The 27109-nt window shown below is 39.3% G+C and overlaps 1 protein-coding gene across 13 annotated transcripts in view; it reads left to right on the forward strand.

Moving 5' to 3' along the window:
* Positions 1-27109, forward strand: part of magi1a (membrane associated guanylate kinase, WW and PDZ domain containing 1a) — a 75330-nt gene that overhangs the window by 15770 nt on the left and 32451 nt on the right. For 12 of the 13 annotated variants that reach the window (XM_067395576.1, XM_067395580.1, XM_067395581.1 and 9 more), the window contains 3 exons: positions 22005-22124; positions 22603-22791; positions 24570-24756. In XM_067395576.1, coding sequence (XP_067251677.1) covers positions 22005-22124; positions 22603-22791; positions 24570-24756 — 496 coding nt within the window. Of the gene's footprint in view, positions 1-640; positions 1245-22004; positions 22125-22602; positions 22792-24569; positions 24757-27109 lie in introns of those variants that run through there. The other variant, XM_067395587.1, reaches the window with a different exon arrangement.

A 27109-nucleotide genomic window follows, 5' to 3' on the forward strand; every position in this document is an offset into this window, starting at 1 on the left:
CACCCACTGGCAGAAACATAAACCGGCACCTATGCAGGTACAGTCATTCGCCGGAAGCTAGTTATTTGAAGTTTTAAATATGGATATCTTTCTTACAAAAACACATCTCTTTGCTTCAGAAGACCTTTATTAACCCACTGGAGTCATTAGGATAATTTTTTTATGGATGGATGCATTATTTTTGACTTCAAAATGTCTGAAAGCAGTTAGTCATATACAACTAGGATAGCTTGAGCATAATTTTTTCAGCTCTCACACTTTTGTGTGAACTATCCCTTTAAGAGCCGCTGGTTGGAGAGCGGGAGAGCGCATGGATGCTGGTGGCTCATGCAGCAGGATGGAGGACAAGATGGAGGCGCACAGCAACATCTGAGAAACACGCGCGCGCGTAATGGAGCCGGTGTGCGGAGCAGCAGGACTGTGGTTTAGCATATAAAGCACAACACACTGATCGGGTGGTGGAGGATATTCACATAACTGTGCCTTCCTCTTCAGCACCTTTGTCTATCATGGCTAGAAACGCTGTGTCAGTGAGACCCAAAAATATAGTTTATCCAGGAATCTCTACCCTGTTGAAGAGAGCATGGGATGTTGCATAAAATGCCATCTTGGTAGGCAGCTCACTAGCATGCTCCAAAACACATTATACCGCCATCAGTGTTCAGAGTTTTGCACACATCACAAGCATTGCAGAAATGAGGACAAGCGCGTTTATTGTCGTGCATCACGAGGATGTCTTTGTCCGCCTTTGTTGTGTTTGGTGCGCCGCTCCCCGCCCCCATCTGCACTCCTGCTGGCCGGAGCAGTTAACAGGTGCTCGTTCCTCCAGAGGTTCCCCTCCACAGATGGCTATTGTTGTGGTGCGCAGTAACCCAGAATCTCTCTCTCTCTCTCTCTCTCTCTGTTCTCCCAGCTGCTGCTTCCTGCTAAAGCAAAGTTATCCCTGATCCCGCTCAGCGTCTCCCCCTCCCCTCCCCTCCCCTCTCCTCTCTCTCTCTCTCTCTCTCTCTCTCTCTTCCCTCCCCCATCTGATCTCTCTCTGCACCTCATTCTACAAATCCTCCGCCGCCGCGCGCGCTCTCTCCTCGGGTCGCCGTGTTGCAGCTGCCGCCCGCTCCGCGTCTCCTCCGCCGGTTCTTCCGCAGGGATCGGACACTCTTCTCCGGCAGCCGCCGACACAAAGACAGGATTATCGCCCGAGGACCGTGTGCGCTTGGTGTGGAAGGCACCCGTTTGACATCCAGGCAAGTGGATTTGTCTTTCGCCATATACTAATGTGCGCGTTTAAACGCGTTATGCATCGGCACAGATTTGCGGCGCTCAGCCTGACATCAAAAGCTGCTCCATCAAGAGTGTTCATCCGTGTCCCGTGATCAGATTAATGGTGTGCTAATGGCTGTGCTAGTGTTGATGTTTGGAAATGGCTGTCCTGCTTCATCCAGAGCTGTGCTGGCACAGGCTGAGCGAACACTGCTCTGAATACATGAAGCTGAAGGTGACAGTGTTGATTTATGGAGCAGATGTGTGCAGATCTCGCTGGGAAAAGCCATTTTGATACATCAGTTGTTGTTCTGTGGTACCTGTGCTGATGTATCTCTTCATGTGAGGTCGGTTTGGTAAATCCATATGATTGATGGTTGTTGCCTTTGCACATGACACACATTACATCTGAAACACAGCTGTCAGATTGCTCATTGGAAAATGGTTTATCAAGACATTTTTGGTACATCCAGCTAACGAGACACAGGATTTGGCATTGGAGTTTAGGAAAGGCTCTGCTGGCACTCAGTGTTTATCTATAAACACATTGGGCATGTTTGATCGAATCAGTGTGGTTAATTTCCATGTTGCATACAATATACATCCCAAATACAGTCTAATCAAACTGCACATCAGAGGAGTTTTTCATGTTCTTTGGCTGCAGTCCCTGAATAGTCATATTTTAAACTGTTAAAAGCTCATTAAGTGAATTAATATCAAAAAACCCCGCAGGTTACTGCCTCAATCCTGCAATGTTTGTTTGGACCGCGCATTTGTGGTTCTCGCTTGTGCTGCTCTTGCTATAGAAATCATTTATGATCGTTAGTAAAACACTAAAAACACTTAACAGTTCATAATTGTGTTAAATCTGGAGTAACTTGGTATGATTATATCATAGTTCATCACATTATTGAGTGCTGGAGGGATGATGTATTGTGTAGGCTAACTGTTAAAGGGTTAGTTCACCCAAAAATGTAATTTCTGTCATTGATTACTCTCCCTCATGTCATTCCACACCTTTGTTCATCTTCACAACACAAATTAAAATATTTTTGATGAAATCGTCCATAGACAGCAATATAATCAACACTTTCAAGGTCCAGAAAGGAACTAAAGACATTGTTAAAACAGTCATGTGACTGCAGTGGATCAACCTTAATGTTATGAAGAGACGAGAATACTTTTTGTGCAAAAACAAAACAAAAATAACATCTTTATTCAACAATCTCTTCTCTTCTGTGTCATTCTCATATGTTGTTTACATCCAGAGCTTCCTGGTTCATCGTCTGAACACCGACTCATTATTGGCCGGCTCCTGCGTCAGCTGATCACGTGATCAGTTTTGGCCAATACTGAGCCGGCATTCAGACGTAAACACAGAAGCTTCACTGTTACTGCGTCACCTGCGTAAGATAATGACAGAAGAGAAGCGATGGATGAATAAAGTTGTTGTTTTTGTTTTGTTTTTGCGCACAAAAGTATTCTCGTCTCTTCATAACATTAAGGTTGAACCACTGCAGTCACATGACTGTTTTAACGATGTCTTTAGTTCCTTTCTGGACCTTGAAAGTGTTGATTATATTGCTGTCTATGGACGATTTCATCAAAAATATCTTAATTTGTGTTCTGAAGATGAATGACGGTCTTACGGGTGTGGAACGACATGAGGGAGAGGAATTAATGACTGAAATTACATTTCTGGATGAACTAACCCGTAAGTTCACATCACACTGGTTCTCTTGACAAAAACCCAACAGAATTTTTCCTTTGGCTTTTGGATTATTGCTGAAAATAAGGTCTGTGACTAACAACAAGCTTATGATTCTTACATGTTTTGTTCATCAGCTTTTATGAATTTGAAAGTTCAAGGTATAATCATTTGCAAGAGCTCGATCATAAACTCAATGAGGCTGTGAAAGCGTCTAGTGAGTAGATGATGTTGAATGACAACCTCTCTAGTCCCATTCAGACACTTGTTAGGAACCACCTTTTACAAGACAAGTAAAAGCTTTAAAAAAATCACAAGAGGTTATTTCTGATGCATTTTATGTTGTAGAATAAAACGTAAAAATATCTTGAGCTTGTGTTCACCACAGACCTTATTTCATTGACTTCAGGATGATGGAACTGGAAGTTTCCGGCCTACAAATCATCCCTGCAGCTCTATTGCTAATGTTTGGCTCGGGTTTTAATTCAGTGTGCAGCTAGTTTATGAGGTGCAGAAAAGAGCGCTAACCTTGAACTAGTTCCAGCAACTGAGAAGTTCTTGTTGAGGAAAAAACGCCTATCAAGATGTTGAAAAACATATTTCAGAGTGTCTGCCAAAACAGATCTGTGTGAATGTCAGTAACAGAGCAGTTATACATGTATTCATCACGGTTCGGTGCGTACAGTCAGTCAGCCTCCAGTCCAGAAGGGGGCGCGCATGATCTGCCACAACAGGATAAAGAGCAGAAGAAGAGATGATCTATTCACCAACCCAAAACAAGAGTTCAGACGAACTCAAGAGCTTGCTAATAGCCTATACGCTACGTTTTTTTTGACACGCTCCACAAACTTCACGGAAAGGAAACCGGGACGGCATCCTCTTTGTTTTCTTTATTTTACAAAAGCACAGTGTTTTTATTGTCAGTGTGCACAAATAAAAATAGACCCTTTACAGTTTTGAATGATGTAATATGATGACCATACATGACGGAGTATTTTATTTTAGGTTCTTCACTCGCTGGCTCCATTTGGAAAATCTGTCCGCGTTTTCTTGAAAGAGCGTAATGTTGAACTTTGTGCATCCGCCATGGTCACCGCATGTTAATGAACTCTCGTGCGCAAAAAAAGTTTTATTTTTCATTATTCTATTTATTTTCCTACTTTTATAACACTGATTGTGACCAAATACCTTTTGTTTGTTTTTTCATTCCTGCAAAAAAAGGCCTATGCAAGAGAGCATTCTGTTGACCACTAGGTGGAGCGAACTGTGATTTGCACTACTGTCTGTTAAAGATCAATGAAAATAAACGTAGCATTTGTTGCTTTTTCCTGTTGTACCGAACTGGTATCGAGCCATGACTTCTGTGTACCGTTATCCCCCTAATAGTCGCAACGAAACATCGTAACAAAATGAACTTGTGACGATATGTTGAACAGGTGTTTCACTGTATTGTGTATTTTAGCATGACTGGAAAACCATACTGATGAGAAGCTAGAACTATCTGTTTTAGATGTCTGTGATAAATGATGTGCCCACCATCATAAGAAGAGTGTACGTAAATAAAACATGGCTGTGATTAGAATAATTCATTAAAAACTAATACAGTACGGTTTCATCAGTGCAGTCAGTCAGAGCTGTTGAACAGTATCTTAGTTTGACTTGCATTGAAATGCAAAAAGAGAGAGATTATGAGTCATAATCAGATTAATGTGTCTTGAATGAACATGCATTTGAGTACTCAACATTACATTGCACTTATTTCAGATGTGGCCATATTTGGGTTAGCATAAGGAAAGAAATGTTTATGTGGAATTCATGTGTCCATGTGACTCATGTGCTCTATGTCATGTCATGTGACAGCTTTGTGTGATGAACAGACTCAAACTGCAGTAGTTGTTCAGTGATGTTCATCACGGCTCTCAAATCTCGTTCACGTGTGTATGTGTGTGTGTGTGTGTGTGTGTGTGTGTGTGTGTTATTGACCTCAAACTCCTTTTAATGGCACCAACAGTTAAATTATGTAGCCATTTGTCACAGATCCTTTAAACTAAATAATCTTGAAAAATCTTGAAAAATCTCTCTAGCTATATGAGGTGTCTTGTATCTTTTTTTTTTTTCCTTTTCAGAATAATGCATCTTGATATTGCTTTCAGTAACAGTACAGTATTATAGCTGGTTTGTGATTGTGTCATGCGGTTGTGGACTGAGAAGCAGATGTGATGGTTTGATTTGAGTTCTGACTCTAGATCGTGTGTTTGTAGGAAGGAATGTTGTAACACGTTGTCTTAGATGCGATAAAAGGCGTCTTTTCCATGTTTTAGTCCTAACCAGTGAGCTGGAACAACAGCGTACAGAATATGATAGAGCTGCATGATTAATCGTTAAAAGATCGCAATCTGCATTCGAACACCCACACGATCTTATTTGTATTATTAAATGACAGCAGTTCAGCTGTATCGATTAAACCTTTGACAAGTGCGATCTCAGCGAGCATTCAGATCTGTGTTCTGGTCCAGAGAGATGTTGTCATGTATCGATATGAAACGCCTTCACAAACAGTCTTACAATAATTCACATTATCACAGAAGTGCTGAGATAAGTTATAAACACTGATGTCTGCAGTAGAGATCAAAATAGAGCAAATCACCTTTTGAAAGAAACTTTCAAGATTGTGTCAATGACATCATTACACCAGTAGGTGGAGACAAGTGACTCTTTCAAAATTCTTTCAAAAATACTGATTCATCCGGTAATAAAACAACTGAGTCGCTGAATCATTCACTCAAGCTATTTAAAAAAAAACAATAATTCAGATTAATCAGACATCACACTGTCAATTAACATTTTGTCAGAACCTCTAGTAAATTACATTATTTTGTTTGGTTGTCTGTTCAGAATCGTGAGAGAATCATAATTGTGTTTCTCCATAATCCAGATCCGTGCAGCTCTAGAACATGACAGTGAGAATCTCAGGTTCTGATTATGTGCTTTATTAAATGTTAAACGAATTTAATGTGAGTTTGAATATCATTTATAGTTAAAGTGACTATAATTCACCTCAGACCTTGAAAAATGAAAGGAAACAGAACGTTTAAAGGTGCCCTAGATTGTTTTTTTACGAGATGTAATATAAGTCCTAGGTGTCCCCTGAATGTGTCTGTGAAGTTTCAGCTCAAAATACCCCATAGATTTTTGTTTTATTCTTTTTTTTTAACTGCCTATTTTGAGGCATCATTAACTATGCACTGATTTTTTCAGTACTGAACTCTTGTTATTCAACTATGCCGAGGTAAATTCAAATTCTGATTCTAGGGCACCTTTAAACTGCAAACAAACACGTGTGTTCTATGACAAAGATTGATTCAGTCAGTATGCATTTTTAATCATGTTAAGTTGGTTTAATATTTATTCACTTGTCCATTTGGTTGTGAGTGCACTGAGACTCCGCCCACACACTCTTCTGATTGGCTGGTATTTGTGATTGATTTTGTGTTGTCTCGTAGTCGTGTCGCCTCTTGTGTGGACAGATTTACCGTTTGTTGCAGACGGTGTAATACTTTCTGAAGTGTTTCCTGCACATGGAGATGTTTTTCAACTTTAATATACTTTTTGAGTATATTAAAGGAGACCCATATTTCAGTTGGATATCAATTGGTTATGAGCATCTCTGTGCTAATGGGACACGTGAGACGAATCTAGTGGAAAATGATATCACAGATAGAGACGGATAGTTTGTGTCCAGGTTCAATATTTTGACATGGTGTGATCCAGGCAGAGACGAGGAGCAACTTGAGCTGAATATCTTCAACGTCTAGCTCATAAAGGACAGATGGCTCTTGGTTCTCTGCTTTCAATCTCTGTCACACACACACACACACACACACACACGCACACACACACGCGCACACACACACAGAGCTTATCCAATTCATCTCGGCATTGTGGCCGGCCCAGTGCTGCACAGAGACTCCTTTCACAGGCGAAGCGGGCAGCTGCAGCGTGAGGAAGCGACACACTGAGAGATCCGCCAATCTTATGCTAGGAGAGAAAAACAGAGCAATAAGAGGAAGAGGCCTGAGGTTTGTGACGGTGGGCGGAGCTTGTGAAGAGGGAGGGAGGGGCGTGAGTGGTGTCACAAACAGTTGAGGTCAGGGCCAGATGCTCTCCAAACAAAGAAGTATTTCTCAGGAAACGACACTGGGAAGCGTGGTGCTCGCCATTGTGTGTGTGTGTGTGTGTGTGTGTGTGTCGCTGCATTGCAGAGGTCTATGGGACTCATTTGCTTTAATGACTCACATTCACCTTTTTTTCCGGCTCCAGGCCTAATGGCTTTTCTGCCTACACGAGTTGTGAACTGACCTGTAAGACTATAAACGTCAACACTTCAGCTTACTTTGAATAAAATCAAACTTTTCTTTCTGCAGGTTGCGTCATTATGTCAGTCTTAATGAGTGAGTTGTTGAATTATTCACTCAACTGATGAAACTCGCTGCTGCGGCTGATTCTGCTCTGGCTTGTCTTTGGTCGTCCTGAAGGCGGTTTCTCTGGCTCTGCTGTCAGTGAAGTGTGTGTTTATCGTGTGACGCTGGAGAAAACTAAGCAGTCAAAATGTAGAGTTATTCGTCCCTCATCGTGAGCGCGGTTGGTTAGGATAAAAACTCTGATTGATATGGAGAGATACTTGATCGTGTCTCACTTTATCTAGTTAACTTCTTGTTCATTGAACTGTTTCATAAAAGCAATAGCACAGTTGCAGTTTGGTCTGAAAATGAGTGCAGCCTGGAAAAAACAAGTTTTACATTTATTATTTACATAAAATTATTTGTTTATTTATTCATTCATTTTTCAGGCATATGTTCTTTGGTAGGTCAGAGATACTGTAGGTACTTTCATAGTTTCCTTATTTTAAAACCTTTGTTGCAAAATGTTATATTAAAGGGTTAGTGTGTAGGTTTCTCCACTAGAGGTCGCTCATTCAAAACAATAACAAAGGTGAAGCTGTGAATGAGTGTGGAATCATGGGAGTTGTCGTCTTCATCTCCGCAGCCGATGGAAATCAATCTGACGGGACTCGGGCAGGACTCATGTTCATGTATTAAAGTTTTATTAACGTTACTGTGGAGTGAAGCAGGACGGAGCGAGAGCCTGGGACATTTTACGTTTCTGTTTTTATTACGCTGATTCACCGCTGACGCTCCTTTCGCTTTGTTGTTTGTTTATTTTCTGATTAAAGTCACTTTTAACATCAGCCTCCTTCTTCCCTGAACTTGAACTTTGTTACCGTCACGTTTGATCACTTCACTTCACGTTATTTGATCTCATTCTAATGAAACAGCTGCTGAAGAACTAATACAGCTCACTTTATCTGATGAATTAAGATTGTTTGTTTTTCACGCTGCAGTAAACTAGATTATCATATTAATAAAAGCTGGATCTCTTGTGTTGCTGTTTCATGGTTTCCACGGAACCGGAAATCGAGGGTAATGTGGAGCATTACATGGGTTGGCATTACGGGTGCAAATGGTGAAAGGGTTTGATGTTTTCTCTAAGTGTGCGACCCCTAATACTCATCATGAAAGTGCTGGATCTAATAGTTACTCTGGAAAAGGTTGGATTTCAACCTCGTTTTTATTTGGAGTTTGGGCGATGTCTAACATTGAAAAGTAAACTAAATTAAATTAAAAAGAACATCATTATTATTAAAGCTGCAGTTCGTAACTTTTTTTTTTTTTTTTAATGATCCCAGATCAATTTTTGAGCAAGTACATAACCAGCCAGTGTTCAAAACGATCTCCTTACCTAAGCCCAATTCACAACAGTAAGATTGTAATAGTGTTTTCTCAAATGCTGCAGGTGACGGATCGTTTATAGCCTTTTCTCACAGCAGCTGAAATAATTAAACTTATCATTTTGATGGCAGATTGTAATCCAGAAATGACAGTCATTAATGACAACTGGAGATTCACTCGTAGTCAAAAAGCAAAAGACTTTGGACTGTGGAGTGGCTACAGAAATTGCAATCTACAGGTAACGATAATACACACTAAATACAGATAGTCACGCAATTCTGATGTTGTTAACATTAACAATTTGAGAACAAAGTCAAAGTATAACAATAATAAAAATTTGCACTGTTTGACGTGTACAGTAGATGCTCAACTCATGTAAAGATGATAATTCCACAAATAACTGCAATTGCAGGTTTCAAACAGAGATGGCGACAAAGAGGCAAATCTTACAGACTGCAGCTTTAAATCTAAATTAAAGTTTTGTTGCTCTTAGTATGAATATGTTACACAACCAGAGGTTATCTGTAAGCTAGTGTGCCCAAAAACAATGACAAGGTTACATTTAAAGAGATCGTAGTCTTGTGGGAAGGGGAAACATTGTGAATGAAACTGACTTCACAACCACAGTTCCTATATGAACATCCTAACAAACTGAATAGACTGATATAGTGCTGTATATTGGCTGTCCATGCGATCTTGACGTCCCTCATGTGTTGAGGTTCTCTTCATACACGAGAAGTGATGCAAATGAGCACATGACTGCTAATAAGCCCTGTGCATGAAAATATCCTGTCTAAATATTTAGAGCAGAGGCTCTCGAGGTTTTTGGGTTAGTGCCCTCGACCCATTCTCTCGGTCCCCACTGTCTTCCCTGAATATTAATGCAGATTATTATTTTTTCTTTAATTATAATTTGGCCTATTATTATATTTCCGCTACCATTCAAATGTTTGGGTTCAGTATGATTATTTTTTTAAAGAAACTGATACTTTCGTTCAGCGAGGATTCATTAAATTGATTCAACAATATGTGTAATAATTTTATTTAAAAGGCTTTAAGCACAGTATATGTTGATGCGTCTTTTCTGCTCTCTGTCCTGCTTTGTAAATGTGCAAAAAAAAAAATTAAAAAGACAGTAAAAACATACTGTTAATAAAACTTTTGTATTTTTAAATAATTTAAAATAATTCACATTTCTATTTTCCATTTCATATTGCAATTTCAGTCTTTCATCAAAAAATCCTGATTAAAAAACCTTCACAAATGCCACATTTCATTAATCAGCACATCTGTTTTCAACATTGATGATAATCAGAAATGTTTATTGAGCAGCAAATCATCATATTAGAATCATGTGACACTGCAGATTGCCATCACAGGAAAAAAATACATTTTAAAATATATTCAAATAGAAAACAGTTCTTTGAAATCGTAGTGATATTTTGCAATATTCCTGAATTTACTGAATTTCTGATCAGTCATGTGAGCAGAAGAGACTTTTTCAAAAACATTAAAAACCCCAAACTTTTAATCTGTCGTGCATTATATATTTTCATTAATAATTAACATCAGAAAGTATATTATAATAGTATTATTCATCTATATATAATTTAAAAAGCATGTCATTGAACGACACATGACACATTTTAATGGATAGTTGGAAAGTCATTATTTATTATTATACGGCAGTTTTTGTTGTTGTATCTTTCACATGGTCTGAGACGTTCACTAGATCACCTGACCGACGCTGACTGTGACGAGTATCACGTCTAATTATCGAGTGCTGAGAAAAAACAGACATCGTAAATATCAGAATACAGAGATGAATCACGTGATTGTCTAAAAATAGACATAGACACTCATTTCATTTAGTCTTGTTTGTTTTATGGGGTTTAGTGTGATATATGGCGGTGTGTTTGTGACCTATTTGCAATGATGTTTTGGCCCAGTGCATGTACAGTATGTCACTGTGAGTGTGATCTGATACTGCACATCGTGAGCTGTGTGATCTCCGTAAACAAACTCCTGAATAATTTTGTTCCACAGTAAATGTTTAGTCCTAACATTTGTTGTACATGTTAGGTCACTGAGATCATCACATTTTTTCATTCAGAATAAAATCATTCCGATTGAAAGATTCGGTGTACTGTTCACACGAGACGTTCTCTAATCCGATATGTGTTTACGTGTGCCGACGCTTTGTCGGAATGACTTTGTGACATGCGCACATTAGCTCATGTCCTGTTTGCCGCCTGTATTCCTGTCAACATGGAGTTCCATTATTTCATATGCATGCTGTTTTTCTGTAAAGTTGCTCTCAATCAAGCAGCAGTGTGAATTTGTAGCATATTTCTGCTGGAAGGTATGAGGAAAAGACGGGAACAGGAAGCTGACCTGTTTGGTGGCTGTACATCAGGAGCATCTCAATACTCCTCCCTCCAAAGAAAAGCAGAAGCATGAGGATGAAGGTCCGTAGTAATGATGCACTGAGTTCCTTCAGTGTATTTAATAAATGTGTTGTTTGATTCTACTTCTTGACGTGATGTAGATGCAAAGTAATCGCTTTAACGTGTTTACATGGCACAATTTTTATTTTGTTAGGTTTATAGAAAGGTTTATCCCACCCCTCTCAAACCGATTACAATTTCATTCGGTTTGGGCACTTTTATTCCGATTGAGGTGTTTATATGGAGCGTTTTCATTCGGATTGGACTTTTAAACCGATTACAATGCTCCATGTAAAGTTAGTTTGTTTCCCATGTTGACTGACAGCTCTCCTGTCCTCATGTGGAGAGAGTCGTGAGTAAGTTCAGAGGCGTCGTGTGTGAACATTGTGGTTCTGGACTAATGTGAGCATTTACTCATCTCACAAAACACACACTCAGTATTTCTCAATATGAATAAAAACAGTGAAATACAAACTCAGAATATTACGCAAACTTGCAATAATTAAATATGTTAAATAACACAAATATACTTTATGTATTTAATCTCACTTTATTTAGCAATGTCTTTCCTGCTGACCTTCAATGATCCAATTCAACCATAAGATTGCTGAAGTAAGAGTGTTGAACTTTCTTGTAAAATGTGTGTTTTGAAGGGCTAATATCTCATTTACCCATGATGAGGACGACCGTAACAGAACTTCTTGTCTTTAAAGGTGCAATATGTATTATTTTTGCAGTAAAATATCCAAAAACCACTAGGCCAGTGTTATATATTTTGTTAACTTGAGTACTTACAATATCCCAAATGTTTCCAACTATTTGTAAATCGTGAGAAAATTGCAGTTTTATCCAAGGCTGCGGGACGTGTGAGGAGTCGCCTGTCAATGGCGTCATACCCGCGTTACTCTCGGAAAAACCATGGAAACACCAAAGACGCTTTAATATATTACACATTTTTAATAGACATAATTATTTGTATTAACAGTAATACATAATTTTCTCCATCATACAAAACATTTTAAAATGAATTGCATGTCATTTATCAACACAATCATCCAGCATTTAATGTGATATTGTAAAATGGATCTATCTTACTGCAGTGTGTAACAGTGTCTCACAGCAGCCGCCGAGCGAACGCACAGAGTAACGTTATAACATCATTTTCAACACTCTCAAATGTGTCTAATATGATAAACAGAGCTGTGTTTCCTCATACTCATGACCGGAAAAGCAGAACAGCACCGGCGACTGTGTCATAATAAAAGTCCCGCTGCTCGTGAGGCGTGTGTTGATCAATCGCTCCAGCTCCTCGTTCAGCTCCACAACACTCGCTCCTGCTCTGCTTCACACTACAGTAACGTTAATAATCACATCCATGAACATGAGTTCTTCCCGAGTTCAATCCTGATTCTTTTGCACCGTCTGTTGAGATGGAGACCACATGTCACAAGGTTATGTGCTCAAACTTGGCATCATCAAGCTATGCCTTTGTTTTGAATAGATCTCTAGCGGTCAAAATTATTACATATTGTACCTTTTAAGTGTGGATTATATCTGTATTTTTATCATATTTGTTTTGTTGGTAGACATTTTCTGAGTGATGAGAGAGAAATACCATGTTTATTTTGTCCAGAATTTGTGCAGGACAGCAGAAACATTATAACTACACCAGTTGATAAAGAAGCTGTTGATATAAAACTAGAGTCAGACTGTGCTACGGCTATACTATAGCTAATGAATGTTAATATCTTGATGACGGTGAGTTTTGATTTACAGGAACACAGCAGACGTGAGTAATAAACCCCTTTGCAGTATCACTGAATGTCACATGATTCACAGTTGTATCACCTCTCAGTAACTGCATTATTTCTGATTTGGCAAGTAGGGTGTTTCCTCACTCATGCACACACAAATACTTCAGAAACACTATGTTAAAAACAGGCCCAAAGTAGAAGCTCAGTGGAACAATGATCACATGAAACAATCACATCTTTATAACAGAAAAGATAAAACACTGTATGGCGGCGTCTCAGTCTCCACCGGGCTACAGTCAATTAATATGTAAATAAAACCAACAATAAAGTTAAGGTGTGTGTAATTCAAACTCTTTTATTAAACCTCTCGAGCAGCTGCCGTTCAGTCGAATGCCGATCTTCACTCGCACCAGAGCGTTTCTCCTCGAGGGTCGCCAGAGATCACTGTAAATCAGCCCAGTCTGCAAAATATATACATCTAAAGATAAAATTTACATTTACATTCAGTCATTTAGTAGATGCTTTTCTCCAAAGCAACTTACAAATGAGAACAGTAGAAGCAATAAAATCAACATGTACAAGAACAAACGAGACTTTCCACGTGAATAGAGTGAACAATGTTTCCTAGTAATGACACGGCGCTAAAACCAAATGAGAAAAGATACACAAACACTATAACAAATATAGACACTGTACAGGGTTGAGTGTTCCCATGTTTTTCACTTGAATCTTGTGCGATCGGGACTAAAAATCCACCTCGGTTTTTGTGCTTTGGGATTCTGGAAGAAAGAGTTTGTCTCATGTTTCTCAGGTTGTGTTACTGAAGTGTAAAGTATTTAATGCATTCTTAAATATTGAAATATCCACATGTGGAGGGAGCTAGAGAGCTGAGGTGTGGACAGATTAGTACAAGCAGTGTAAACACCAGGTTCTGTTGACCCAGGGTTTAGACTGACCCAGGGTTAGCTATAGTCTACAGTTGACGTGTGAAAAGCCCTAGAGCAGTGCTTCTCAAACCTCAGCATGCTTTTAGAGCTTGCTATAGCTAGAAAAATGCATTATATATAAAAAAAGCCCACAGCATTTTAACATTTTGTTAATTTAGAAGACTTTTCTAGATCTAGAAATCACACTTTCAGATGAGGTTTTCCTGGATTTATGAGGAAGAGGTGTGAATCCTGCTTCTTCAAAAGAAAAGAAACACTTAAATATTGCTATTTGTTAGTTTTATCTTATTTAAAACATTTTAAGTCAAATTACTATGTTTTGTTGAAAAATGACTTGATTTTCTTTGAATAAAACGCAGCATGATGGTATTTACAGTGGAGTGGTAGAAATGTCAGATTGATCACTAGATTATTGGAAAGAAAACTAGACATTACTACATCATGGTGACGAAATACACAAAACATTTAGGAGTTTAATTTCCAAGAAAAATAACTCTATTAAATGACTTTGATTCTGTGCAGATTTTGGATGTAGCATCTTCCACCCGACCTTCAGTCAGTTTGGTTGTCATGTGATCTGTCACGTGATCTGGCTGCATCTCTCATCGTCCTCATGTCCAGCTGCTGTTTCCTCTTCCTCTTTTTATCTAATTTTATTTATTTATTTACATCTGTGTGAAATACTGTAAATAATTAGCCCACACCGTTCTGCTCTCTTCCTTCCAGCTCGAGATCCTTTCATATCTCACTCATTCCCACAATCCCATGTAAAGCGTCTTGCGTCAGTGTGTTTCTGTTATGAAGTACGTCTTCATTGTTGGTGTTTGTTTGATCTGTGTCCGGTCATGGAGCGATTCAGATCAGGGCTCAATTCTTTCATCTTTCAATTTCAAAGTACTTTATTGACACGATTGTTCAGGGTCACATGTGAGACTCAGTAATCTGCACACATTTGTAAAATGTACTTCTGGATTTGTAAACCGTTCCTTCATTTTGTGCCCATGTATTTGTGAACTGTTCCCACTGATTTAACAACCTGTTGTCTTCAGTCTCTCATCAAACAAACAAACAAAGAGCAACAAGATCGACGAGCAACGTCTTGAAACCAAACAGGTCAAGTAGTACCAACATAGAAACCTGAAGATGTACTTCACCTCTGGCAAAATGGGCTTTCAATAAAACTTGGCTGCGTATAATATAGTAGAATTGCAAAACATGTTTAAATCAGTGCTACCTGACAGAGATAAAAGGCTGTTTTCTTCCTTTTTGCCAAATAGGTATGAAAACTTTAGCATCCATAATGCACTGGGATTGTTGCCATCTGAGGCCACGCCCAGTCTGATAGGCTGCAGTAACACCTCGCTTTAGCAGGAAATACTTCTTAGAAAACTTTGTTATAATGGTGTCGACTTGTATTGTTCCCAGGTTCAAGAATTCAGAGAGTCGATGTTTATCGGGGAGCGTCGGATCCAGTGTCGTAGGCAGCGGCTAAAGACTGCAGAGAGTCGGAAATTCTGGAAAGCCTCTGTGTTTGTAGTCAACATTTCAAACTGGATGACCACGAGCAATGATTTAGGCCAAACGCAGGGAAAAAAATGAAGGAAACCGCCATTCTGTCAGTTCAGCCGAAAGCAAAACGCCGGCATGTTGAGGTTGTAGATCTGCTGCCATAGTGATCCATCTTTACCATAATGCTGTTTAACTCCCTGAGGTCTGAAAATGCGCCGGCGCGTTTTGCAGGTTTTTTTTCAATTGCAGCAAAACAGACTTATAATACTCCGTCATTTTTTTGTCATAGAGACATAAGTAATATATCAATTGAAACTATAGAATATCTTCTTTTTATTTGTATACACTTAGAGTAAAAACACAATGTTGTGCTTTTTGTAAAATAAAGAAAACTAAAATGATGCATGATCTCTCGTCTCCCTCTGAACAAAGTCCAATCTGATAGTTCTCAGAAAATGAACTGTAACTTAGTGAATACTAATCACAAAAAAATTAGACTTATGTCAAAAGAAACGTTGAAATGTCAGATTTTAAATCATGCAAGTCAAATCAAAAACAAAAATTCTGTGTTTATGTAATCTGTATGAAAAGTGACACATGTCAGAAATCTGTTCAGCTCATTATCTGCTAATGCGGCCACGCCCACAGAGCCAGTGCTATTCAGACGCAAATTACAGGCATACATCATATCAATCATGTATTTATTGTCTTGAAAAGTGTTTATCTGTATGTTAAAGCCATGGTTAGCGACCTCTAGAAGACATGCTGTTAGTTCCTGAAATGTCCTCTTCTTCTTTAGAATAATTTGTGGACTAAAGGTGTACAGAGCACCCTCCGGCTGCAAGTATGAATTAAAAACACCAGCACTCGTAGTAATGACGATGAATATAGAATAAACTCTGTATAGAATAAAATCTGTATAGAAAATTGACAAACATATGAGAATCCATCAATATTTCTCCAAATGTGCTTCTTTTAAACTAAAAACCTATAGTCAGACTCTTTGCATCACAAAAATACATTGTTTTAAAGAATATAATAGAATACCATTATTTTAAATTGTAATAATATTTCACAGTATTGCTGTTTATGATGAGCTGAGACATTATTACAGAGGTTTTTTTTCACAGCCTACCTGACTGAAAGGCCTCATTAATTCATTTCAGGTCATCATTATGTGATTCTTTTGTCTTCTCGGGTGTAATGGCCCATTATTCATGATGATTCACGCCTCCACGCATACTGTGTTTCTTGACAAAAAGTAACTTACAAAAACTAAATCAATATATTGTTTTATATGAACAAGTAGACATTATAATTTTTACATAATTTTAAAGCAAATACTCTAGTCTACAACCTCCAATACCCAGAACTCTTGTAAACACAGATTTAATATATATTTTTGGCCTTATTTCAGTGACTTAATTTTTTTGTTTTTTCAATAACCACGCATAAACATTATTCCTTCAAATACAAACATGTACATACATGTTCCTCACATACTATGGTAGCCTAGTTTGTGCTGAATACAGTGTAATGACACTTTTTCCATTAATATGTTTATGAACAACTGTAAAAAGCACAAATGTCAGGGCATGTCAAAACTTCTCCAGGCCCCAAATCAGCTTCAGACTCCAGAGGGTTAAAGAGTAGAAAAAGTCAGTGATGAATCTACTCTAACAGTAACTTTCTGTTAATAACCCTCTGTGGATCCGACTGTCTGTGAGCGGGAAACAAACATGCGGAAGTATAATCCGGCGGACTTTTGCTGACAAAAAAACATGATTTTCTCAGTCCAGGTAACACGGAGAGCAAGTAAACGTTCATTCACTTATACTATCAACACTGTAGCAAAAAAAATGGAGAAGTTACAGTGCAGTAGAGAAATCATGTTTACATTAGAGGTCAGAATCATTAGTTAAATAATGATGATGATGATGATGATGATAATGCATTTTATTTTACAGCAGTAAGAGAGTTGCATTCAAGTTATTTAATGTATAACTGCATGTGTCATTTATTTTAATCAATCAAAAATACACATGGTTGTCACTGAGGTTGTTTACTCTCTCTGTGGGTGTGATTGTGTTACTGTAGTGAAGCTGAACAGAGACGGATACAGACGCCGCGGCCGTCATTATGAGCTCACGAGCAGCAGATGTTCGGACAGACAATGAGCCGCAGCGACAGCCGGCAGACGGCAGGTTTCACGTATCAGACCGGAGCTTCAGCCTGTTTACATTAACAGAGAGATGATCAGACATTAGAGTTGTCTTCTGGCTCTTTTAATTTGTGATATTTGCCCTGTGGCATTCTTCAAAATGTTGTTGTTCTTTCACACGATGATGAAACTGATCACAGATCTGTGTGATCTTCATTACTCAGGGTCTTTGAACGGAGTTTCTCCCAGCCTGATGTCCAGCGTTATTAGTTTATAATCTGTGCTAGCGCTCATCCGGCGTGTGCTGATCTTCACATGGCGCCGCTCTGACCTGCCGGAGGCTGAATGACAGAGAATTTGCATTTGAGCTTGTTGGTGTTTGAGGTCGAGATACAGGAGCCTGTAGAACAAAACACCAGCAGAGAGAAGGCTGACCGCAAGATACAGTAAAACGACACATCAACAGTTTTCATGCTTAATCTTTATTATGACAGGCAAAATCACTGTCTGCGCTCTAAGCAAAGTATTTCAGGGTTCACGCTAACTCTGACCAAGAGTCAAAACCTCATTTCCATGACCAAAAGTTGAATCATTCTGACAACGGCACTGAAATCACATCATTTTGTAAAAAACAAAACCGCACCAAACACTTAACTGAGCAATAATTGTAATATAATCCGCACAAACACATTGAAGAGTTTAAGGGATTATCAACATTTGAGTCTTGTAGGACTGAGACACTGATGATTTATTGAGATCAGATGTGTGATCTGCAGTAGGGTTGCACAGTATACCGGTACTGTTATGATACTAAAGCTTCAAATACTGCTGGTGCCACTGTATCTTTTTTACGGTAGTAAGATAATGTAAGTAATGTGTGTGCGGCAGGTACACTACTTAAAACGTTCATTTGAACATGTATGTCTGCAAAAACATCACCAGAGTGTTTTGAGTGCCGCTGCTGTTCTCGGTGTATGAATGCGGTGTGAATTCAGAGTTCATTGGTGTGAATTCAGAGTTCATTGGTGTGAATTCAGAGTTTATGGTGTGAATTCAGAGTTCATTGGTGTGAATTCAGAGTTCATTGGTGTGAATTCAGAGTTCATTGGTGTGAATTCAGAGTTCATTGGTGTGAATTCAGAGTTCATTGGTGTGAATTCAGAGTTCATTGGTGTGAATTCAGAGTTCATTGGTGTGAATTCAGAGTTCATTGGTGTGAATTCAGAGTTCATTGGTGTGAATTCAGAGTTCATTGGTGTGAATTCAGAGTTCATTGGTGTGAATTCAGAGTTCATTGGTGTGAATTCAGAGTTCATTGGTGTGAATTCAGAGTTCATTGGTGTGAATTCAGAGTTCATTGGTGTGAATTCAGAGTTCATTGGTGTGAATTCAGAGTTCATTGGTGTGAATTCAGATTTAAAAAATGAGCAGCTCAAACATCACAATATCTTTATACAAGAAATTGTTCTCGAAAGTTCATCTGTTGATCATGTGACTGATTCTGGATCAGATGTAATGATTCATTTCTGGAATCATCTTTGCGAAGGTGAACAATTCTATTCATCAACATAGCAGCATTTGTACTTTATTCTTGTCAATCCTTACAGTGTGATTTAACATTTATAAACGAATTATATGTTTTAATATAGCCTACATACTGTCCTCCAACCTTTATGAGGGCGAAAAATGCTCCTGTGTTCTTGTTTTATATTTATATAATAACACGAGCATGAGTGCAGTTTTTCCTAATATCAGCACGATTGCAAATGTGATTTTATACAATAGTTCAATATTAAAGGACTTTGATGTTTTCTCTCTATTTCACCAAAGCAGAACAGTTGTGCTTCTCCGAGCAAGACGCAACAATGTTTAGTTTCTGAATGATTCTGTGTTTTTGAACAAATCGGGCGAATCAATGATTCACTGTGCCTGAATGGATCAGCTGTTTTGGATGAATCGGTTGAATAAATGATTCAGTGACTCGATCATTAAGATTTGCTGCCTCCTACTGGTGGTTCAGTTTCCCTATGTAAAAGTAGGCATATTATTTAATTTTTTTCCAATTTTTTCAGAATTTTATATTTACAATATGAATCTCGTAACATTATTTATGCAGTCATATTTGGGATGTTAATGCATTAATAGCACATCTAAATGCTACTTCATATGCAGCTTCTGTGCCATTCGATTACACTGATTTCATTTCAGTCTGGTCTGCTACATATGTATGCATTTATGAAACTTTGGTTATTTGAATTATGAATTAACACCATACTTCATGGTATCATGACGTTTCAGCAGTGATTCTCGGTTTATTCAGAATGGTGCCACTCTAACCCCACATGACTTCACTGTTGTTGTAGTGATGCAATAGGTGTCAAAGTGCAGTGCAGATTATTTTTGATAAATCAGTTGACAGTCATGTTTCTATCGTGAAGTCATAATCTGTGTTTGATGAGGATTGATGCTTCAGATTCCCAGTGAAGCCTCAGGAGTGATGTGTACTGAAACAGGAATCACTGCCGTACTGAGTGTTATTCCTGAAACAGACTCTGTGAAGCACATGAACGCAGCTATGGAGGTTCGGTTTGGCGTGTCGTTGCACTCTTGAACGTGTCTGCCCGCTGTAGTGGACATTTCTTTCAGCTCAAACACTGTCACGATGCCACAGATTGAAGAGAATTTTGTTGAGGAAGTTAGTTGAAGTGAATCATAATGTTTGAATGTAATGTAACTCCATCACTCCTTTGATTCTGGGGTTTGTTTCTGCCAGACCAACACAAGAGTATATTCAGCCGTGAGGAAGTCTGCGTTTGTGGCCTTGTGTACGGTATGAAATATGAACCTGGCCTTAGACAGAGCATTGTTGGTCTTTTCATTGATTTTGCTTGTCTTGTTAACCCTTGAGATCTAAAAAGATGAATATGAACATGAATAGTTGATGCAACATAAGATGCACAGAGAGAATTACAGCTGGTAGTATAAGATGAGGAGAGTGTCTAAAGAACATGTTATGACTGATAGTATTGGGTGAGCAAGTAGGTTTTGAGTTGTGATTTAAATACAGAGAGAGAGGTTATTGACCTTAGTGTCAGTGGTATAGAGTTCCATAGTTTCAGTGCAATGACGGAAAACGACCTGTTTTATCTAAGTACTGTAAGAAGTGCACACCCTGAAGATCGAAGGGATCGAGGCGGAACGTCAGGAGACAGTAGATCAGAGAGATAAGGAGGAGAAAGGCCATTGAGAGATTTAAAGATAAGCAGACGAATTGTGTAAGTAATGCGAGATGATACAGGGAGCCAGTGGAGTTTAAATAAGATAGATGGGGTAATATGAGCAGATCATTTAGTGTGGGTTAATATTCTTGCAGCAGAGTTTTGAATGTATTGTAAACGAGAGATCGAGTGCAATGGTAAAGAGCGTTACAGTAATAAAAGCGTGCACTGATTCGGCGTCATTTGGGGAAGCTGGAAAAATGCAGCTTTAGGAAGTTTACTGATGTAAACATCCAGAGTCAGTGAAGGATCAAGAGTGACGCCTACATTTCTGACAGTAGACGATTTGTCACTAATTAAAATTTCTGTTTTGCACAAATTCAAACTAAGACAATTTGAATTCAGCCAGGCCTTATAAGCAGTATAAATCTGAATATCAGCAGCATGACAGTGATAATGAAAACCATGACGACCGATAATATGTCCAAGAGGCATGATATACGTAATAAATAGTAGCTTTGTTGTCCCTTAAGTTATGTAGTGTAAATTCAGAGTGATATATATATATTTTAATCTAATTACATACTGGAAGTCAAACTCTCTGGACACCATCAACCAGAACCGTCTGTAAGATCACCTCGTTTAGATCATGGAGACACTGGAGCTGTTTTTAAGCAAATTTTGGGATATCACAAAAAAAGAAGCCAAGATGTGTATGAATTCTAAAAATCTGCACAAAAATCATCATAAACAACGATGGAAACACATTAACAGAATAAATCCCTCAAAACCTCATGTTACTTTGCCTCAGCAGAGGCTGTGATTGGATAACTGGACTAACTAGTGGACCAATCACATCGCAGCATCTCAAATGTTGGTTTGGTGGTTCAAAAAACATCTGAATCAAAGTCTGTCATTAGAATGATTTGGTTTAATTCCTCCAGAAGCGTCTCACACGGTTGTGTTCCCAAACACCAGCATCTGAACACAAGATCACATGACAGCGTTTATTGTGTTTCGTCTGACGCTCTGAGACTTCCATCAGCTTCAAGTGGATGTGTGATTGTGAGGGGGTCAGACCTTGCCTTGAGCAGCGTTTGTCTCTAATGCTGTCGTGGTCTCAGCAAGGCTCTGTGCAGAGGAACGCAGCATACAACAGTTCTTCTGAGTTGGTGATTTGACTGGAGCTCTTGTGTTCCTTTCTCTTGCAGGTACGACCCGTCGCCCTCGAGACGGCGAGCTTCATGGTGTGCATTACAACTTCCTGTCTGTGGAGGATTTTCTGGAGCTGGATCGGCGTGGAGCGCTGTTAGAGATCGGGACGTATGATGGTGTGTCAGTGTTTCAGTGCTTCAGTAGATCCAGTCATATCATGCAGTTATGGTGATGGTGGTGCCAGGGTGCTGTGATGTCATCTTACAGAATAACTGTCATATTCATATGCCGTGGTCATAACAGCACATGCCCATAAATGGTGTTACCATGCAACCATAAGCAAAATGGCATGCATTAAAAAATGATTGACTACACTGAAATGAGATGTGTCCGTGTCCAGTGTATAGTGCTTGTAGTTGTAGTCCATGTTTGTTACAGTGTGTAGACAAACATACAGAGATGTGCAAACTATAAAAAACTAAAATATTCACTAGCGTCAGTTTTAGAGGAAAGCCCACATGCCTCTGCTGTGTTTCTGGATTGGACTGAGAGTGTGTGTGTGTGTGTGTTTTTTACAAATCTCTCTCTCACACACTGCAGTGCTTTCTGTCCCTCTTTCTTTTCAAGCATGCTAATGGGTTTCTGGTTGTCTAGGTAACTATTATGGGACACCCAAGCCGCCCAACCAGCCTCTCAGTAGGACACTGATTACCCACGATGCTTTGCAAGACAGATTCACTGGTTCCCAGAAGTCCTGCGATCGCATGCAGCATGCAGGAGTAGTGCAGACAGAGCTGCAGGAGGATGCAGACAGCCGCGCAGACATGAACAACACATTTACAGGTGTGTGTGTGTGTGTGTGTGTGTGTGTGAGAGAATGCGTGAGTGTGAGCATGAGTGTACACTGAAAGCTATGTTTCAGTGCGCAAATAAGTTGAGCTCTCTTCATGCCTTCCTGAATGGACAAATTCACACAAAATTGTCAAAAAACGGCCATCTCAGTGAGTATCTCCATAAACACAGTCAGTTCTGTCTTCAGTTCATTCGCTCTTAAAGTGACAGCGTCCTAATAATCCTCATGCTGTCGTGTTTTTAATGTTAACCACAAATGGAAAAAATCACTCACTGTTTTTGAACTTTAAAAAGGATATATAAATCTTTGCGGTGTTATTAATTTGAGTAGACTACTTTATTACATTTCTGTACCTGAAAACTACTGTTAGACATGCATGAAGAGCACTGTTTATTTCATTTGTATCTTTGTTGTATTATATTTATTTGTGCTATTTGATTATCTGTTCTTTTTTATTACTGACTGTTTACGTGTCTTTAATAAATGTAGGCTATTCAAATTACATTAATTAAGTAGTAGTTTTAGCTGTGGTATTGAAATTGGAATAGAGGATTGTGAATTTTTTTATCTAAAGTATTGGTAAAAAATAGTTTTGGCCGGTAAATTTTCTGAAGTCACCAGCCATTGGCAAAAAGTTAGTTTTAGGCCCTGAGTGTATGTATGCATGTAAAAATGTGATTTAAGCTATAAGGTGTATAGTAATGTTTTTGTAAAAATATTAAGCTGTAACAATGTACGATAAGATTAACTACGTTAGGTTACATGAACCAACAATTAACAATACTTCTACAGAATTCATTAATATGAGGAATGTCTGCTGTCACTCGGCCTGAACACTTTATTTCTGATTTAACAGCTGTGACGGCAGATATTGGTGTTTTAAAGGAGCCTTTGCTAAGCTCCAGCAGCCTTGATTACTGTTGCTCATCAGACGGCTTTACCTCCGCTGTCACGTTCCCTTCATTCACTGCTGCTGTTCGTCTGTAACACACTGCATTAGCGTTCTGTCCACGTCTCACTCGCTGAAGCCGTCTCAGCTGGACACGTATGATCCAGTGAACGTGTGTGAGAGAGAGAGGCTAGTGAGTGCCTGTCATCTGGGAGGTCTGAAGGCCATCCCAGAATGCATTGCGACCAAAAAAACAAATCCAGCCAAGAGAGCAGATGAAATAAATGTTGATTATAAATGTACCATTATTTCATTCAGTATCAAACAGTAAAATAGTTCAATCTAATTGAAAGAAATGACTGTTTTACCGTGTGTGTGAGTGTGTGTGTGTGAGTGTGTGTGTGTGTGAGTGTGTGTGTGTGTGTGTGTGTGAGTGTGTGTGTGTGAGTGTGTGTGTGTGAGTGTGTGTGTGTGAGTGTGTGTGTGTGAGTGTGTGTGTGTGAGTGTGTGTGTGTGTGTGTGTGTGTGTGTGTGTGTGTGTGAGTGTGTGTGTGTGAGTGTGTGAGTGTGTGTGTGTGAGTGTGTGTGTGTGAGTGTGTGTGTGTGAGTGTGTGAGTGTGTGTGTGTGAGTGTGTGTGTGTGTGTGTGTGTGTGTGTGTGTGTGTGTGTGTGTGTGTGTGTGTGTGTGTGTGTGTGTGTGTGTGTGTGTGTGTGTGTGTGTGTGTGTGTGTGTGAGTGTGTGTGTGTGTGTGTGTGTGTGTGTGTGACTCTTCTCTTGTATGGAAGCATAAATGTTTTTTTGTCTCTTCCCGCCTCCTCCTGTATCTTACCCAGAGTTCTTAGCTCGTAGTCTCTTCCCCTCTCCCCTGCTGTGTACAGGAGACTCCAGCCGGCCGGACACACACGGCGTGGTGCGAGAAAATGCCCCCACCTACGTGCTGAACAACATGGCTGCGTCACCCACGTCCAAACACCCGGGACTCCCTCCGGACCAGGACCCGCTCGGACCACTGCCGGACAACTGGGAGACGGCCTACACGGAGAATGGAGAGATTTACTTCATCGAGTAAGAGCCACGGAGCAACACACTTCTGACACACACACACTGCCACACACACACACACACACTGCCACCTGCTGAAAACAAGTCTTTGCTGGTCTTAAGATGGACATAGTTGGTTTAAGGTAGACATAGCTGGTTTAAGATGGACATAGCTGGTTTAAGATGGACATAGTTGGTTTAAGGTAGTCATAGCTGGTCTTAAGATGGACATAGCTGGTCTTAAGATGGACATAGCTGGTCTTAAGATGGACATAGCTGGTTTAAGGTAGACATAGCTGGTTTAAGATGGACATAGTTGGTTTAAGGTAGACATAGCTGGTTTAAGATGAACATAGCTGGTTTAAGGTAGACATAGCTGGTTTAAGATGGACATAGTTGGTTTAAGGTAGTCATAGCTGGTCTTAAGATGGACATAGCTGGTCTTAAGATGGACATAGTTGGTTTAAGGTAGACATAGCTGGTTTAAGATGGACATAGTTGGTTTAAGGTAGACATAGCTGGTTTAAGATGGACATAGCTGGTTTAAGGTAGACATAGCTGGTCTTAAGATGGACATAGCTGGTCTTAAGATGGACATAGTTGGTTTAAGGTAGACATAGCTTGTTTAAGATGGACATAGTTGGTTTAAGGTAGACATAGCTGGTTTAAGATGGACATAGTTGGTTTAAGGTAGACATAGCTGGTCTTAAGATGGACATAGCTGGTCTTAAGATGGACATAGCTGGTCTTAAGATGGACATAGCTGGTTTAAGGTAGACATAGTTGGTTTAAGGTAGACATAGCTGGTCTTAAGATGGACATAGTTGGTTTAAGGTAGACATAGCTGGTCTTAAGATGGACATAGTTGGTTTAAGGTAGACATAGCTGGTTTAAGATGGACATAGTTGGTTTAAGGTAGACATAGCTGGTCTTAAGATGGACATAGTTGGTTTAAGGTAGACATAGCTGGTTTAAGATGGACATAGTTGGTTTAAGGTAGACATAGCTGGTCTTAAGATGGACATAGTTGGTTTAAGGTAGACATAGCTGGTTTAAGATGGACATAGTTGGTTTAAGGTAGACATAGCTGGTTTAAGATGGACATAGTTGGTTTAAGGTAGACATAGCTGGTCTAAAGATGGACATAGTTGGTTTTAAGGTAGACATAGCTGGTCTTAAGATGGACATAGTTGGTTTAAAGTAGACAGCTGGTTTAAGATGGACATAGCTGGTCTTAAGATGGACATAGCTGGTTTAAGGTAGACAGCTGGTCTTAAGATGGACATAGCTGGTCTTAAGATGGACAAAGCTGGTTTAAGGTAGACATAGCTGGTCTTAAGATGGACATAGTTGGTTTAAGGTAGACATAGCTGGTCTTTAGATGGACATAGTTGGTTTAAGGTAGACATAGCTGGTCTTAAGATGGACATAGCTGGTCTTAAGATGGACATAGTTGGTTTAAGGTGGACATAGCTTGTTTAAGGTGGACATAGCTGGTTTAAGGTGGACATAGCTGGTTTAAGGTGGACATAGTTGGTTTAAGGTGGACATAGCTGGTTTAAGGTGGACATAGCTGGTCTTAAGATGGACATAGTTGGTTTAAGGTGGACATAGCTGGTTTAAGGTGGACATAGCTGGTTTAAGGTGGACATAGTTGGTTTAAGGTGGACATAGCTGGTTTAAGGTGGACATAGTTGGTTTAAGGTGAACATAGCTGGTCTTAAGATGGACATAGTTGGTTTAAGGTGGACATAGCTGGTTTAAGGTGAACATAGCTGGTCTTAAGATGGACATAGTTGGTTTAAGGTGGACATAGCTGGTTTAAGGTGGACATAGTTGGTTTGAGATGGACATAGCTGGTCTTAAGATGGACATAGTTGGTTTAAGGTGAACATAGCTGGTCTTTAGATGGACATAGTTGGTTTAAGGTGAACATAACTGGTTTAAGATGGACATAGCTGGTCTGAAGGTGGACATAGCTGGTTTAAGGTGGACATAGCTGGTCTTAAGATGGACATAGTTGGTTTAAGGTGGACATAGTTGGTTTAAGGTGAACATAGCTGGTCTTTAGATGGACATAGTTGGTTTAAGGTGAACATAACTGGTTTAAGATGGACATAGCTGGTCTGAAGGTGGACATAGCTGGTTTAAGGTGGACATAGCTGGTCTTAAGATGGACATAGTTGGTTTAAGGTGGACATAGCTGGTCTTAAGATGGACATTGTTGGTTTAAGGTGGACATAGCTGGTCTTAAGATGGACATAGTTGGTTTAAGGTGAACATAACTGGTTTGAGATGGACATAGCTGGTCTTAAGATGGACATAGTTGGTTTAAGGTGAACATAACTGGTTTGAGATGGACATAGCTGGTCTTAAG

This window comes from Chanodichthys erythropterus, chromosome 9 (genome assembly GCF_024489055.1).
Source record: "Chanodichthys erythropterus isolate Z2021 chromosome 9, ASM2448905v1, whole genome shotgun sequence".
In the NCBI taxonomy this organism is placed as follows: domain Eukaryota; kingdom Metazoa; phylum Chordata; class Actinopteri; order Cypriniformes; family Xenocyprididae; genus Chanodichthys; species Chanodichthys erythropterus.